The following is a 15,885-nucleotide window of genomic DNA, read 5'->3' as shown; positions in this document are numbered from 1 at the left end:
GATGATGGGTGAGCAGCACATAGTCTTCGCGCCACATAGTCTTGCAGCATGTTTTTGGGCAATGAAGACTTTCTTTTGTGAAGATGAGTTACTCTATAATATTATTTCACATGACATTATTGAATGAAAATTTGCAAACTGCGTCAACGTACTGATGTTATGCTTTCCCCAAGATTTGCAATGATTGTAACTGCAAGTGTGGCTCAACTAAGTTGTTTTAGGAGTTCAGAAATGTGCTTTTTTCCAGTTTAAGTGCTCACCATTATGGACACAAGAATTTTGAAATTTCCACCCTATTTATTATTTCGTTACCACGTGTTACACTCATCATTGGTGTCGTGTTACACTCATCATTGGTGTAGTTTCCCTAGACATGCACAACTGAATATGTTGTGCCTTTTTAAAATTGAGGAAAAGACCATTTGCAGAAAACCAGTCCATGATACTTTTAAGAATAGTGAAACTTTCTGGCAGATCAATACATTGTGCCAGACTGAGACTCAAACTCGGGACCCTTGCCTTTTGTGTGCAAGTGTTTTACCTACTGAGCTACCCAAGCATGACTCTCAACCTTTCTTCACAGCTTTACTTCCACTAGTACCTCATTTGCTACCTTCTTAACTTCAAGGGAGTACTCTTGCCCAGGTGAAGTTTGGAAGGCAGGAGACGAGGTAGTGACAGAAGTAAAGTTGTGAGGATGGGTCATGAGTCGTGCTTGGGTAGCTCAGTTGGTAGAGCACTTGCCCACAAAAGGCATAGGTCCTCAGTTCAAGTCTTGATGTGGCACACTCCCCTGCAGAGCGAAAGTTTCATTCTTTAAGAACATTGTTTACCATTCCTTTGGTTTCTGTATGTATGCTTGGATTGATTACAGTACTAGTGTCATCTGCAAAAAGAACTAATTCTGCTTGTTATATATTAGATGGAAAATGGTTTACATATTTGAGGAACAATAGTGGATCTAAGATTGAGCCTTGGGAACCCCATCCATGATTTCCCCCTAGTCAGAATAACATCCCCAAGCTATATTGGTTGAATAACGAAATACAACTTTCTGTATTATTATGGTTAGATATGACATTACCCATTGGTTGGCCGTATATAACAGTTCATGTACATCGGAGAGGAAACAAGACATACTTTTTTGTGCCTCCTTATACAGCTACAACAGACTGTCACTGATACTGCTAACGAGGGGAGACCACGGCGTTGGGATCATGGATTTACTTCAAACTTTGTACACCTTTAGTGGGCCATTAAAACAGCATAATGTGGAAGTAGTAAGGTGCACTACTCTGGCAAATCCGAGAAAATTGCAATAGAAGTTTTAAATGTCTATTATATAACTGATGCACCTTTGCGAAGACGCCAGCCGTAAGAAGTCAGTGTGATCACATGATCAGCGTTTGCGTGTAGCAGGAAGGTCGAGGACAAGGCGATAGTTCGAATCTTGTTAGCATTCATTTTTTAATCTGTCATTTTTTCAACACTGGTCACATTATTTAATTCATATGACATTTGAGAGGTAATAAACACATCGAAAAAAGTTTTGTATCACCTTGGTTCCGAGAGTTCTGAAACCTGTGCAGAAAATTGGAATAGAGATAAACATAAACATCATTTCCGCCCTTTTTATTGCTCATGAAAACCACACATTGCATGTTGTACCACCATACAGCAGGACCTTTAGAGGTGGTGGTCCAGATTGTTGTACACACCGGTATCTCTAATACCCAGTAGCATGTCCTCTTGCATTGATGGATGCCTTTATTCATCATGGCATACTATCCACAAGTTCATCAAGGCACTGTTGGTCCAGATTATCCCACTCCTTGACGGCGATTCGGCATAGATCCCTCAGAGTGGTTGGTTGGTCAAGTCGTCCATAAACAGCTTTCTTCAATCCATCCCAGGCATGTTCGATAGGGTTCATGTGTGGAGAACATGCTGGCCACTCTAGTTGAGTGATGTTATCCTGAAGGAAATCAATCACAAGATGTGCACAACGGGAGCATGAATTGTCATCCATGAAGATGAATGCCTCGCCAATATGCTGTAGATATGGTTGCACTATTGGTCAGAGGAAGGCATTCACGTATTGTACATCCATTATGGCACCTTCCATGATCACCAGCGGCATACATCGGCCCCACATAATGCCACCCCAAAACAGCAGGGAACCTCCACCTTCTTGCACTCACTGGACAGTGTGTCTAAGGCATTCAGCCTGACTGGGTTGCCTCCAAATACATCTCCGACTATTTTCTGGTTGAAGGCATATGCGTCACTCACCAGTGAAGAGAACGTGATGCCAATCCTGAGCGGTCCGTTTGGCATGTTGTTGGGCTCTTCTGTACTGCGCTGCATGGTCTCGTGGTTTCAAAGATGGACCTTGTCATGGACTTCGGGAGTGAAGTTGCGCATCATGCAGCCTATTGCGCACAGTTTGAGTCATAACATGATGTCCTGTGGCTGCACAAAAGGCATTATTCAACATGGTGACATTGCTGTCAGGTTTCCTCTGAGCCATAATCCATAAGTACCAGTTTTCCACTGCAGTAGTAGCCCTTGTGAGGCCTGAGCGAGGCATGTCATCGACAGTTCCTGTCTCTCTGTATCTCCTCCATGTCCGAACAACATCCCTTTGGTTCACTCCAAGACACCTGGACACTTCCCTTGTTGAGAGCCCTTCCTGGCACAAAGTAACAATGCGGACGCGATCGAACCCTCAGTATTGACCATCTAGGCATGGTTGAACTACAAACACGAGGGAGTGTGATTGAACTACAGACAACACAAGCTGTGTACCTCCTTCCTGGTGGAGTGACTGGAACTGATCAGCTATCAGACCCCCTCCGTCTAATAGGCGCTGCTCATGCATGGTTGTTTACAGCTTTGGGCAGGTTTAGTGATATCTCTGAACAGTCAAAGGGACTGTGTCTGTGATACAATATCCACAATCAACGTCTGTCTTCAAGAGTTCTGGGAACCGGGATGATGTAAAACTTTTTTTTTTTGTGCGTGTGTATGATGAAAAAAAAAAGAGACGACGTGCATTTTCATTAAGTTCTCGTGAATTTCATACGTTATTTGGCTGTTTACTATTTTTAATTAAATTTTCAAGGATGAGAGACAGGCTTGGAAAATTCAAGTCAGATCTTGATAAATAATTATGCGATTGATGTAAATGACAGTGTGCCAGACCACAATGTCAGATGTGCTCTCGACATCACACATTGCAGGGTGGTATTTGTCATACAGACATGGAAAACATAATTTGAAACAGCATTTACTACATCGATTGATTGCTGCTTTCCACATTTACAGGAAATATTTGGAGTTTCTAAGGGAAAACACACCTCGTTAACAATTTGAAAAATTTCTCTTTCTTCCAGTAGTTTGAATGCAAATCATAATGACCAGTGATGAAAAAACTATAGATTAAAAATATAGTTTGAGCGGGAGTCGGATCACCGCCTCACACACATTTGTCTTATGAAGCCTGAACGCTAATCACTTGACCATCATGAACTCTAATATCCAACACCTACCCACAGATACATAAGTCACATAATAGATGCTTCAAACCTCCCTCGCCGTTTTCTCTAAATTGCTAGAATACTGCACTGTGCTCCTTGTGCAGTATATTATATTAATCGCATACTAAAGATGTACAAAGTCTGAAGTAAATCTGTGATTCCAATAGTGTGGCTTTCCCTTGTAAATGTGGGAAGTGGTTGACAGTTTTCACTCCAGCATCCAACTCCTATCTTCTTTTTTATCCACTCAGTCAGCAGCATTTTACGGAGAAATTGCATCTGATCTATAGATGCTGCAGTTAGCATTGGAAGTCTGAGATAGTTGATGGAACTTTGGTTACCCAGCGTTGAAGCTTACAACAGCTGTTTCTTCATGTGGAGCTGCATCATACATTATCTGAAATAGACCACATTACACCAGCTAAAGAAAGAAATTCATTACAACATTTAGTGGTACCTAGCAGGGAATACATAGTAAACCCTGTTCAACATGTTTGATAGGGATTAGCAGATAGTCAGTTTCTTTATTTTAGGAAGGACACTATTTTAATCATCCACCTCCTGAAACTTCTTTAAGACAATACTTACCCTAGTAGCTTAGTGCCCACTATTTGTGGATGGTAGATCTCAGGGCTTAGAGTGAAGCGTCAGCTCCTGTCTTACTTGCATGTTAGAATCTCATCATCTTCTTAACCACTATCAGAGTAACGTCTAGCATTAATTATCTAGCTCTGCTTAAGATGGCTACCTGACTCGGCTTAAGATGACTAAAGAAGTGGCTTTCTTATCAGAACAGCACCTGACAACTGTGGCCTTTGGTCTTGATAAGCCCTGTTATACCTGGATGCCTCATTGTCCTCAGGCAGCTCCATGGGCAGAACTTGGGGTGATTTCTTTTCGTATTAACTTTTTTCAGCCTCTTTTGAAAAAGTAAAATTGTTCTAACTCTGAATGCAGTAAGAGAGACAGCTGTGTGAAACCAACTACTCCTGCACAACATTAACGTAGATAGTAAAATACATTTAGTCAAATGTACAAGACTGTCGGCTGGAGCCAGTGTATGACAATATAAAGAACATATGTTCTCCAGGGGTCACTGGTTATCAGCCAAAGGTGACTGAGATCCCCTCCACAGTTGGCGGCCTCTGCTGGAGTCATGGAGCAGCCGAACAGTGCAATACTCAAATGTGTGACGCATGCCATGGTAGAAGCAGCACAGGTGTAGAAATGTGCAGGTTACTATACTCTTCCTTCCTTGGGGGAGAAGAGTGAACAGTATTTGTTAGGTCCTGCACAACCCATTAATGGTGTATACATCCTGGGCGTGAGCTGTTCCTTGTCCACCTAAACCAACAACACGGGACTCGCCATTTGGGAGGACGATGGTTCAATCCCGCATCCGGCCATGTTGATTTAGGTTAGGTTTTCTGTGATTTCCCTACATCACTTCAGGCAAATGCCATGATGGTTCCTTTGAAAGGGCACTGTTGACTTCCTTCTCCATCCTTCCCTAACCCGATGACATCGCTGTTTGGTCCTCTTCCCCAAAACCAGCTAGCAAACCAGCAAGTAGGGGCAGAAGTGGTGCAAGTGAGGACACCTGCCCTCCCCTCCAGGAGAGCAGGTGGCTCTTTTGCACCACATAGGCAGGGGCCATGTCGACATCAGACTCATCTTAGGTGCTGTGAGATGGGAAGCCGCAATGTCTGTAGGTAATGAAGGTGGTTCTAGCATCAGTGTAGAAGATGCCTCCTGTGCTGGTGTAGTTGGTGCCTGCAGGCACGCTGGTGAAGCTCCAGTATCTGCGTTTTCCCCACACAAGAGAGGGCACTGCAAGCTTGTTGAGAGGCCAAGCTTTTTGTCGCCCATGTGGGGCTGGGCCAATGGTAGCCGGAGACTATTTTGGGGGGGGGGGGGGGGGGGGGAGCGAGCATGGACCGTGCGGCGAACTTTCTACAGCGAATGGCAAAGCTCGTGGAAGAGGCGTGGCTATCCGCAGAGAAACATCAATGCCCACCCAAGGGATCTGCTGACTGAAGTTGCATCTCACAAGGCAACCGTCAGTACGCACTATGAATACATGGCACCTGTGCTAACTATGGATGGCGCCTGGAATCCAATGCAGGTTTTACCCAAAGCCTAGGGCCCAGACTGGAATTCTGGGTGCAAACTGTGAAAATATTAGTGCCACTGCAGGTTATCTGTCTGGCAGTTGGAGATTGAGCAGCATCCGTGGGGGCCAGCCATGCGAGTGTTTGGTCGGCCCCTTGTTCCGGATAGCAGTTGCTCTGTAATAGCTGAGAAATACTGTAAGGACCTCTTTTGCCGTAAATTCTGTGACACATTTGCCCAATTGCGTTTTGACAGTCTGCACAAGATATTCTGCCTTGCTATTGGATTGCGGATGAAAGGGAGGCTTCTTGATGTGACGAATGTCATTGCGTGAGCAAATATCTTGAAAGGATTGAGCCAAAAACTGCAGACCATTGTCTGAAACTGCTGTACAAGGTAGGCTGTCAATAGAAAAAAATGGCTGATAGTGCCTTGATCGTTGTCTGCTGTGATAGAGAAATTTGGAAAAGGCTCCAACAACCAAAAAGTATCTGATAAAGGTTTTTTTTCCCAAGGTAGTGTGGGCACTGGGCAAGGGTGGGAAAAGGGTGCAGGGTGCCACCTGTTGATTTGAACACTTGCTGTGGGCCACAATCAGGCACTCCACTCTGTGATCAATACTAGGCCAGAACATGTGCCAATTGTTCTGTGCAGGAGTCAACCCAATGGCCTTGATGAAAAGATTTAGATCCTCCGTATGCAGCATTGCTGGAATCGCAACAGGGGTGCAGGCCCTTCTGTTGACAAGAGTAAGAAAGCATCCAACAGGGAAAGACAATCACGTTGACAAGAGTAAGAAAGCATCCAACAGGGAAAGACAATCACAGAGAGCATAGAAGTTCTGCAGTGGGTCGGATTCCTGACCTGGCAGTTGGTCGGACCACTCGTGTTGTCACATGCACACAGTTTGTTTAAATACTGGGTCCACAGCTACTGCAGATGCGATCTTGGAGCTGGTAATGGAGAAACCATCTTGTTTCTGTGTCAAATTGAAAACACAATAATTCTGCTTGATAAACAACAGATTAGGCCCCATGGGCAGTTGAGACAAAGCGTCTGCAGTTGCGTGCTGCACCAGAGGGCAGAAACGGATATTGTAATCATATATCAACAAAAATAAGGCCCAGCGTTTAAGGTGATGAGTGACATTGTCAGTTAAAGCAGTGGAAGGGTGAAACAAGAAAACTAAAAGTTTGTCTCCTGTGACTAAGTGGAATTTTGCACCATATAAGAATATGTTAAATTCTCTTATGGCATAAACAATTGCAAGGGCTGCTTCTTCAACTTGCAAATAGTGCTGTGAGCTGCGTTGAGCATTTTGGATATAACAGTGATAGTTTGCTCAGAGCCATATGCATGACGATGGGCTGGAACTGCCTCCACCCCATTCTGGGATGCATCCATGGCCAACACTAAATTTTACTGTGTTGAAAGACTGTAAGGCGCGAAATTTGTTTTTAAGCTGCTCAAGTGCATATTCACAGACCAACAACCACTTGAAAGGAACCTTTTTTACGAAGCAACCAATGTGGAGGGTGAGCCAGAGTGGATACATCCAGCAGAAAACTGTGATAGTATGCTATTTTATCAAGGAACGCCAGTAATTCCTGCAAATTGGTTAGACAAGGCAAAGCCGCAATAGTGGCAACATGCCGTTCCAGGTGTCGAACACCCTGCTTGACTGAGTCTTACAATAGTGTGTTGAAAAAATTGTAACTTCGTAAGGTTACACTTCTGGCCTTTGGTCTGCAAAACAATAAAGATATAATGGAGTTTATGTAAGTGTTCTTCAGTCGTATCACCCCTTACTACAATATCGCCAAGATAGTTGATACAGCAAAGAAACCTCCACCATGAATGACTCCAAAACGCATTGGAAAATAGCCAGGGTGTTATCCACCCCAATATTAAACGTTGATATTGATAAAGGCCAAAAAGTGTGTTCATGACAACCAAATTTATGATGCATCATCAAAGGGAGTTTGCAGGTAGGCCTCAGACTAAGTCAGTTTTGGAAAAGAATTGGTCTCTGGCCAATTTCGGAAGTAATTTTTCAGTGTCAAGCAGAGGGTGTGTCTCAGTAACAGACTGTGCATTGACAGTAACTTTAAAGTTTCCACAAAGTCAGAGCTGACACAACACTTTTTTGACAGTTACCAATGACATAGCCAACTCATTTGTTGAAATTGGTCGAATGATGGGTAGTGACATCAACTGATCCAATTCAGACTTAACTTGCTCATGTAGGGACACAGGTATGGACCATGCCCAGACAAAATGCTGCCGAACCGAAGGCACAAGTGTGATATGTACTGTGAAGTAATTTGCACATCCTAATCCCTCAGAAAACAAATCTGAAAATTCAGGTAAGGAACCTGATACAATACAAGATGTACAGTTCCAGTAATAGAAAATTCAAAAGCAGTGAAAGTATCTAACCCAAGCAAATTCTCAGTCTGAGGATTGTTAACACTCAAGTAGGTGATCGGATGGTCTACTGATTTTTAAGCTGTGGCAGCAGTAAATTTCCCATGAACAAGAATATGTTGTTTATTGTAGCTTGCCAGACTGCATTTGATAGGAGCCAACAATGGGGAGCCCAGTCATGTGTACCTTTAAGAGTTGAGGAGTAGAACAGGCTCTCTGGCATCCATTTGCAGCGACAATGGTTTGTTCAGCTCTGGCATTTCAATCAAGAATTTATTCTGAACTGCAGAAAGTGATGAACTAGAATGAATGTCAGTGTTCATTTGTTCAAGGGAAGGCTGAGAATGACAGATTGATGCAGTGTGTCCTTTTTGTGACACTTGTGGCTCAACACCCACTACCTGGGTCATGCATCTCTCTCATGTTGCACAAAGCAAGAGGGCATGATGGAAGTGCCACTCAGTGTTGAGACTTCAAAAGGCCGAGCAATCTTTAAAACTTCTTCCAAGGATGGATCCTCACACTGAAGGCCTTTCTGGTGAACTTCTTTATCGGATGCTAGGTGGGTGACTGCATTTCTTAACTGTGGAGTCTGCATAGGATTCCTTGGAGGTTTTAGTAGTAAATGACACATGTGGCTCAAACCCTGTAGCTCTGCCATCAAAGCCTGGTAAGACTGATGGAGCTGCTTGCAGCACTGGTAAAATTCTGTGCAAGCAGTAATGACTTGGGTGCACTTGCAATGATAATAAAACAACAAATTACACATGACATCAAAGGAAAGTGAGGCCAGTTCCTGAAAAAGCACTGATTGACACAATGACTGGTACTTATGAGGTGGAATCGAAGACAAAAACAAAGCTTTACAAGTGTCCACATCCATCAACTTAAATGCAACAAAGTGCTGCCTTAGCCATTTTTCTTAAGCGTCCGAATTGTCAACAGAGTCATCGTATGGCAGAAACAATAGTGGGAGCACCTGAGACCGTGGAGCCTGACAGTCGGCGTAGCCACAAATCTTTTCAAAGTGGCCGTAGTAAGTTTCTGCTGCTGGTGAAGAGACTAAAGTTCCGCCTCCATGGAGAAGCCACACGAAAAAACTGTCACTAAAGTTGAGCACATGAAAGTTTTACTCATCACCACTTGTGTTCTAACATCGAACACAATAAAAGACATGATCATGAGAAACCAACAACTTTTTATTAGGTGACGATGTGACAGCATTAACATAGGTAGTACACTACAGTTTAATGAGATGAACAAGACTGCCAGCCAGAGCCAGTGCACGGTAGCATAAAAAGCATTTGCTCACCAGGGACTGCTGGCTCTCAGCTGCAGGTGATTGAGGTGCTGTCCACAGTCGGCAGCCTCTAATGGGGACCTGGAGCAGACGAACGGCATGATAATCCAATGTGTGACATGCACTGCTGTAGTGATGGCGTAGGTGTAGTAATGTGCAGGTTACTACAGAAATACTATCTGATTATTTTGAACGCCCAATTGAAGTAATGTTGTAAGTGCGCTCAGTGTCCATAGTTGCAAGTAATGACAGCATGTATTGAAAGGTGTTCCATTTAATGTTCTTTACTTACAGATAACTTTTTCTCGCACTCTTCTGCTGGACTTGGAACAGCAGTAAATCATATACAATAGTTGATAACCAAGAACAGGTCTTTCCAGCATGTTTTAAGTGTTAGACATGAAGCATAGGCAGCAAAAGAAAAATATGCCCTCTTCTTTTTGCTGATTGTTTGTATGATCCCAAGTTGAATGTGGATCTGTGGTACTCGATCAACATAACTGAAATTATTAGGTATAGCATACCATGAGTCAATGAAGTAAGTCGGCTGTGGGACTATTTAGGGCTAGGCATATTCCACGGCAGACCTATTAAACATATCTTACTCCATGACCTGTGTGCCATACTGTTGCTCACCTGCTCAAGGCTTCTCTCTCTCTCTCTCTCTCTCTCTCTCTCTCTCTCTCTCTCTCTCTCTCTCTCTCTCCCCCCCCCCCCCTTTTTTTTCTCCGTGGGACCAAATTAAGGAGAAGTCTCCATAGTCATGGAACGAGTTAATACATGAAATTATAACACGATAGTAGAAACAGATAAAATGAAATATAAAAAAACATATTCAGGCAACAAGTCGTAAGTTTAACAAAAGAAAATCAACAATGTAACACTGGAATTTGCTTAATTTTTTTAGCTCTTCCAGGAGCTCCTCGACAGAATAGAAAGAGTGAGCCAGGAAGAAACTCTTCAGTTTAGACTTAAAAGAGTTTGGGCTACTGCTAAGATTTTTGAGTTCTTGTGGTAGCTTATTGAAAATGGATGCAGCAGAATACTGCATTCCACATGCAGATTGAATTTCTGCCTAGTATTAACTGAGTGAAAGCTGCTAACTCTTGGGAATAAGCTAATATTGCTAACAACGAACGACATTAAAGAAAATATATACTGTGAGGGCAATGTCAGAATTCCCAGACTATTGAATAGGGATAAATTATGACTAACTGAAACCCTCAGCTGCCGACAGGTGTTATTGGACAGCTGAAAATGTGCGCCCCGACCGGGACTCGAATCCGGGCTCTCCTGCTTACATGGGAGACGGTGTATCCATCTGAGCCACCAAGGATACAGATGAATAGCGCTACTGCAGGGACCTATCCCTTGCACGCTTCCCGTGAGACTCACATTCCCAACTGTCCACAATTCTACATATGTAATATACCTTATAGACATTTGCCCATTCACTCATTACTCACGCACGCTTTGGCGATTCCTGTAAGAGTTTGGGCAACCTGTGCGCATTCGCACAGACGAAGGTCAATGGCTGGATAGCCATTCACCAAAATGGCTGGTATCACATTCACCAAAACTTTTCAATTATTTGATGGCTATATTGTAATCTCTTTATTCTTACAAAATCCTTTGTCCTGTGGCAACCTTGAGAACTGTGAAGGTTATTACCAGATGTCTTGACAATGTTCTATACATTTTCAGAAATATGTTTCACAAATTAATGCCTGTGTTTCATACTGGTAGATTTCTGTTGCTGAGGAATGCTCTCTCGTCCAGTGTTAGTCTGCCTCTTACCTCATCCTTGCTTTGACTATTGTGCATTTTTTTGCTTCCAGGTTAGTGCAGTTCATTCACTACTTCTACTTTATGGATCTCAACTTTTATGTGAAGTTTGTCACTAATGTTATTTCCGTTTCTCCTCAGTATTTCATCTTTCTTTAGTTAACTCTCAATCAGCATTCATAGAGGCATTATGATTCTGCAGAGACGGCTCTGCAATTTGTTAACTGATGTCAAACGCATGTGATAGTCATTAATATGTGACAAACTGGATTATAGGTACTCAGTTATTAAAAATCCATTCATTATGCAGAGTCTGCATCCATATTTTATTTTATTCGACTCCCATATCCTTTATTTTATAATTATTATGATGATATAAATTTCTGTGGCAGGAGGAAAAAGACTTCTGGTCAGGTGAATACAGGGTTATAAATACAAAATCATATAGGGGTAACGCAGGAGTAGGTTTAATAATGAATAAAAAAAATAGGTGTAGGGGTAAGCTACTACAAACAGCATAGTGAACGCATTATTGCGGCCAAGATAGACACGAAGCCCACGCCTACTACAGTAGTACAAGTTTATATGCCAACGAAGAAATTGATGAAATTTATGATGAGATAAAAGAAATTATTCAGGTAGTGAAGGGAGATGAAAATTTAATAGTCATGGGTGACTGGAATTCGTCAGTAGGAAAAGGGAGAGAAGGAAACATAGTAGGTGAATATGGATTGGGGCTAAGAAATGAAAGAGGAAGCCGCCTGGTAGAATTTTGCACAGAGCATAACATAATCATAGCTAATACTTGGTTTAAGAATCATGAAAGAAGGTTGTATACATGGAAGAACCCTGGAGATACTAAAAGGTATCAGATAGATTATATAATGGTAAGACAGAGATTTAGGAACCAGGTTTTAAATTGTAAGACATTTCCAGGGGTAGATGTGGACTCTGACCACAATCTATTGGTTATGAACTGTAGATTAATACTGAAGAAACTGCAAAAAGGTGGGAATTTAAGGAGATGGGACCTGGATAAACTGAAAGAACCAGAGGTTGTACAGAGTTTCAGGGAGAGCGTAAGGGAACAAGTGGCAGGAATGGGGGAAAGAAATACAGTAGAAGAAGAATGGGTAGCTTTGAGGGATGAAGTAGTGAAGGCAGCCGAGGATCAAGTAGGTATAAAGACGAGGGCTGGTAGAAACCCTTGGGTAACAGAAGAAATATTGAATTTAATTGATGAAAGGAGAAAGTATAAAAATGCAGTAAATGAAGCAAGCAAAAAAGAATACAAACGTCTCAAAAATGATATCGACAGGAAGTGCAAAATGGCTAAGCAGGGATGGCTAGAGGACAAATGTAAGGATGTAGAGGCTTATACAGGCCTATAGGAAAATTAAAGAGACCTTTGGAGAAAGGAGAACCACTTGCATGAATATCAAGAGCTTTGATGGAAACCCAGTTCTAAGCAAAGAAGGGAAAGCAGAAAGGTGGAAGGAGTATATAGAGGGCTATACAAGGGCGATGTACTTGAGGACAATATTATGGAAATGGAAGAGGATGTAGATAAAGATGAATGGGAGATACAATACTGCTTGAAGAGTTTGACAGAGCACTGAAAGACCTTAGTCGAAACAAGGCCCCGGGAATAGACAACATTCCATTAGAACTATTGACGGCCTTCGGAGAGCCAGTCCTGACAAAACTCTACCATCTGGTGAGCAAGATGTATGAGACAGGCGAAGTACCCTCAGACTTCAAGAAGAATGTAATAATTCCAATTCCAAAGAAAGCAGGTGTTGACAGATGTGAAAATTACCGAACTATCAGTTTAATAAGTCACAGCTGCAAAATACTAACACGAATTCTTTACAGACGAATGGAAAAACTGATAGAAGCCGACCTCGGGGAAGATCAGTTTGGATTCCGTAGAAATGTTGGAACACGTGAGGCAATACTGACCCTACGACTTATCTTAGAAGAAAGATTAAGAAAAGGCAAACCTACGTTTCTAGCATTTGTAGACTTAGAGAAAGCTTTTGACAATGTTGATTGGAATACTCTCTTTCAAATTCTAAAGGTGGCAGGGGTAAAATACAGAGAGTGAAAGGCTATTTACAATTTGTACAGAAACCAGATGGCAGTTATAAGAGTCGAGGGACATGAAAGGGAAACAGTGTTTGGGAAGGGAGTGAGACAGGGTTGTAGCCTATCTCCGATGTTATTCAATCTGTATATTGAGCAAGCAATAAAGGAAACAAAAGAAAAGTTCGGAGTAGATATTAAAATCCATGGAGAAGAAATAAAAACTTTGAGATTTGCCGATGACATTGTAATTCTGTCAGAGACAGCAAAGGACTTGGAAGAGTAGTTGAACGGAATGGACAGTGTCTTGAAAGGAGGGTATAAGATGAACATCAACAAAAGCAAAACGAGGATAATGGAATGTAGTCGAACTAAATCGGGTTATGCTGAGGGAATTAGATTAGGAAATGAGACACTTAAAGTAGTAAAGGAGTTTTGCTATTTGGGGAGCAAAATAACTGATGATGGTCGAAGTAGAGAGGATATAAAATGTAGACCGGCAATGGCAAGGAAAGCGTTTCTGAAGAAGAAAAATTTGTTAACATCGAGTATGGATTTAAATGTCAGGAAGTCATTTCTGAAAGTATTTGTATGGAGTGTAGCAATGTATGGAAGTGAAACGTGGACGATAAATAGCTTAGACAAGAAGAGAATAGAAGCTTTCGAAATGTGGTGCTACAGAAGAATGCTGAAGATTAGATGGGTTGATCACATAACTAATGAGGAGGTATTGAATAGAATTGGGAAGAAGAGGAGCTTGTGGCACAACTTGACTAGAAGAAGGGATCGGTTGGTAGGACATGTTCTGAGACATCGAGGGATCACCAATTTAGTATTGGAGGGCAGCGTGGAGGGTAAAAGTCATAGAGGGAGACCAAGAGATGAATACACTAAGCAGACTCAGAAGGATGTAGGCTGCAGTAGGTACTGGGAGATGAAGAAGCTTGCACAGGATAGAGTAGCATGGAGAGCTGTATCAAACCAGTCTCAGGACTGAAGACCACAACAACAACAAATTTCTGTTGTAATACACACACACACACACACACACACACACACACACACACACAATGCATTTTTTTGGCTAAAGTGTTAAAATTTTGAAATTTTATTTCATGGTCTCCTTACTGGAAAGCAGTTTTAATTACAGCTGACATATCAGTTTGTCCAGACTGACAGCCTTTCTTGATTTCACCAAAGCATGTGTTGATACTTCTTTTCAAGTACACATTACACATTTGGTCACAGTGTCACTGGATTTTAAACACATCAAGTTTTGCCTATGAATAACATAGGTCATCTGAGGAATTCATCTATCTCAAGGGCGACTAAGAAGGGGGAAGCCTAGAATGATTTGCGATTGAAATGGTACATTTTACAAGGAGAATATATTATGAGAAGGTTTTGTCCAGATGGATGCTGCATTTGTTGAATATTGGCAAAAGGAAAATGGGGAAACAATTTTTTTTTGCTTTGTTTTTGGACTCTGTTTCCTAGAATTCAGTTGATTTTTATATGCCAAACTGCCGATGGGAATAGGAGACAAATGTATCTACTTCTTGCCAGAAACATTAATCAAAGCAGTAGGTGGAACCTACTGCACCAGAAGAGCTGAAGTCAGTTTCATCTCCTGGAAAAGTTGAGGCCAGTATTGGATGCACAGAGGATCCTTCTTATTTATTAATGTAACAAAGGGTAAAACACCAAGGCTTCTGGAGCAACTGAGTGAGGAAATAAATGAGAAGTTTTTGGGTTGTACATGATATTTCATTGGGACATTGCAGCTATTCACAAAAATGTTTGACAATGAGAAAATTGAGGCATCTGAAGTAAGAATTATTGGAACACCCACCCTGTTCATATTTGGCAGTCATCCACTTATTTCCATACCCACAGAAACTTGTCTGGGAAAACATTTTGGGTGCAGCAAAGAAGTTGTAACAGCTATTGGTGGGTATGTTGCAGGCTTCGTAGAATCACATTCAGTTGTGAGTAATCGCAGGAACGGTATTGAGCGAAGTATGTTGATATAAAAGGGAAATATGTGTTTAAAAATGTGTTTTGCACCTAAAAATCTGTCTACAACTTCCAGGTTGAGATATTTTCTCCCTGCCCTTTTATCTATGGAAGCTCCATCCTATTCTTCCCCTCGTGATATATTTATGATCAGTTTTTTTATAAGCTTTATTACATATTTTACTTGTATCTCTCATTTTGCTTAATAACGATTTTGTGACTAAAATACAGTAAAATATTTCCATCTATTTACTGAAAATTGTTCCTTGCATTTCAAAATTTCAATATTAATTCGAATTCGGTGAATAATAAAATTATAGAGTAGACATTTTATGCCTCTAACTAAACTATTTGCTTGTTTGTCTTTCTTTGCAGATGAGGTGAAAAGACTCTGCAGTAATCAACTGAAGAATATATTCTTCCATGACTGAAAGCAGTATTTTAAATAATATGTGAATGATTATCACATTCAGGAATGTAATATTATTTTATCTTGTAAATATGTTAATAAATATTTTACAGAATTGTTGTAATATTTTTCCACAGTATTATACTAATTTCACTTTTATGGTATCACCATGGTTAACGTACTCAACTACTGATATGGTCTGGGTTCATTTC

General features: G+C 41.4%; 1 protein-coding gene across 2 annotated transcripts in view; it reads left to right on the top strand.

Annotated features, from left to right (window-relative positions):
• The window catches only part of LOC126481026 (vacuolar fusion protein CCZ1 homolog), a 50,421-nt gene extending 34,622 nt beyond the window's left edge, over positions 1 to 15,799 (top strand). For both annotated transcript variants that reach the window (XM_050104493.1, XM_050104502.1), the window contains one exon: positions 15,640 to 15,799. In XM_050104493.1, coding sequence (XP_049960450.1) covers positions 15,640 to 15,695 — 56 coding nt within the window. In that variant the 3' untranslated portion in view covers positions 15,696 to 15,799. The remainder of the gene's footprint in view (positions 1 to 15,639) is intronic.
• The last annotated feature ends 86 nt before the right edge of the window (positions 15,800 to 15,885 follow it).

The sequence above is a fragment of the Schistocerca serialis genome, chromosome 1 (genome assembly GCF_023864345.2).
Source record: "Schistocerca serialis cubense isolate TAMUIC-IGC-003099 chromosome 1, iqSchSeri2.2, whole genome shotgun sequence".
NCBI classification, from domain to species: Eukaryota; Metazoa; Arthropoda; class Insecta; order Orthoptera; family Acrididae; genus Schistocerca; species Schistocerca serialis.
The sequence above is the reverse complement of the archived record's forward strand: the minus strand, read 5'-3'. Positions and strand labels throughout refer to the sequence as shown.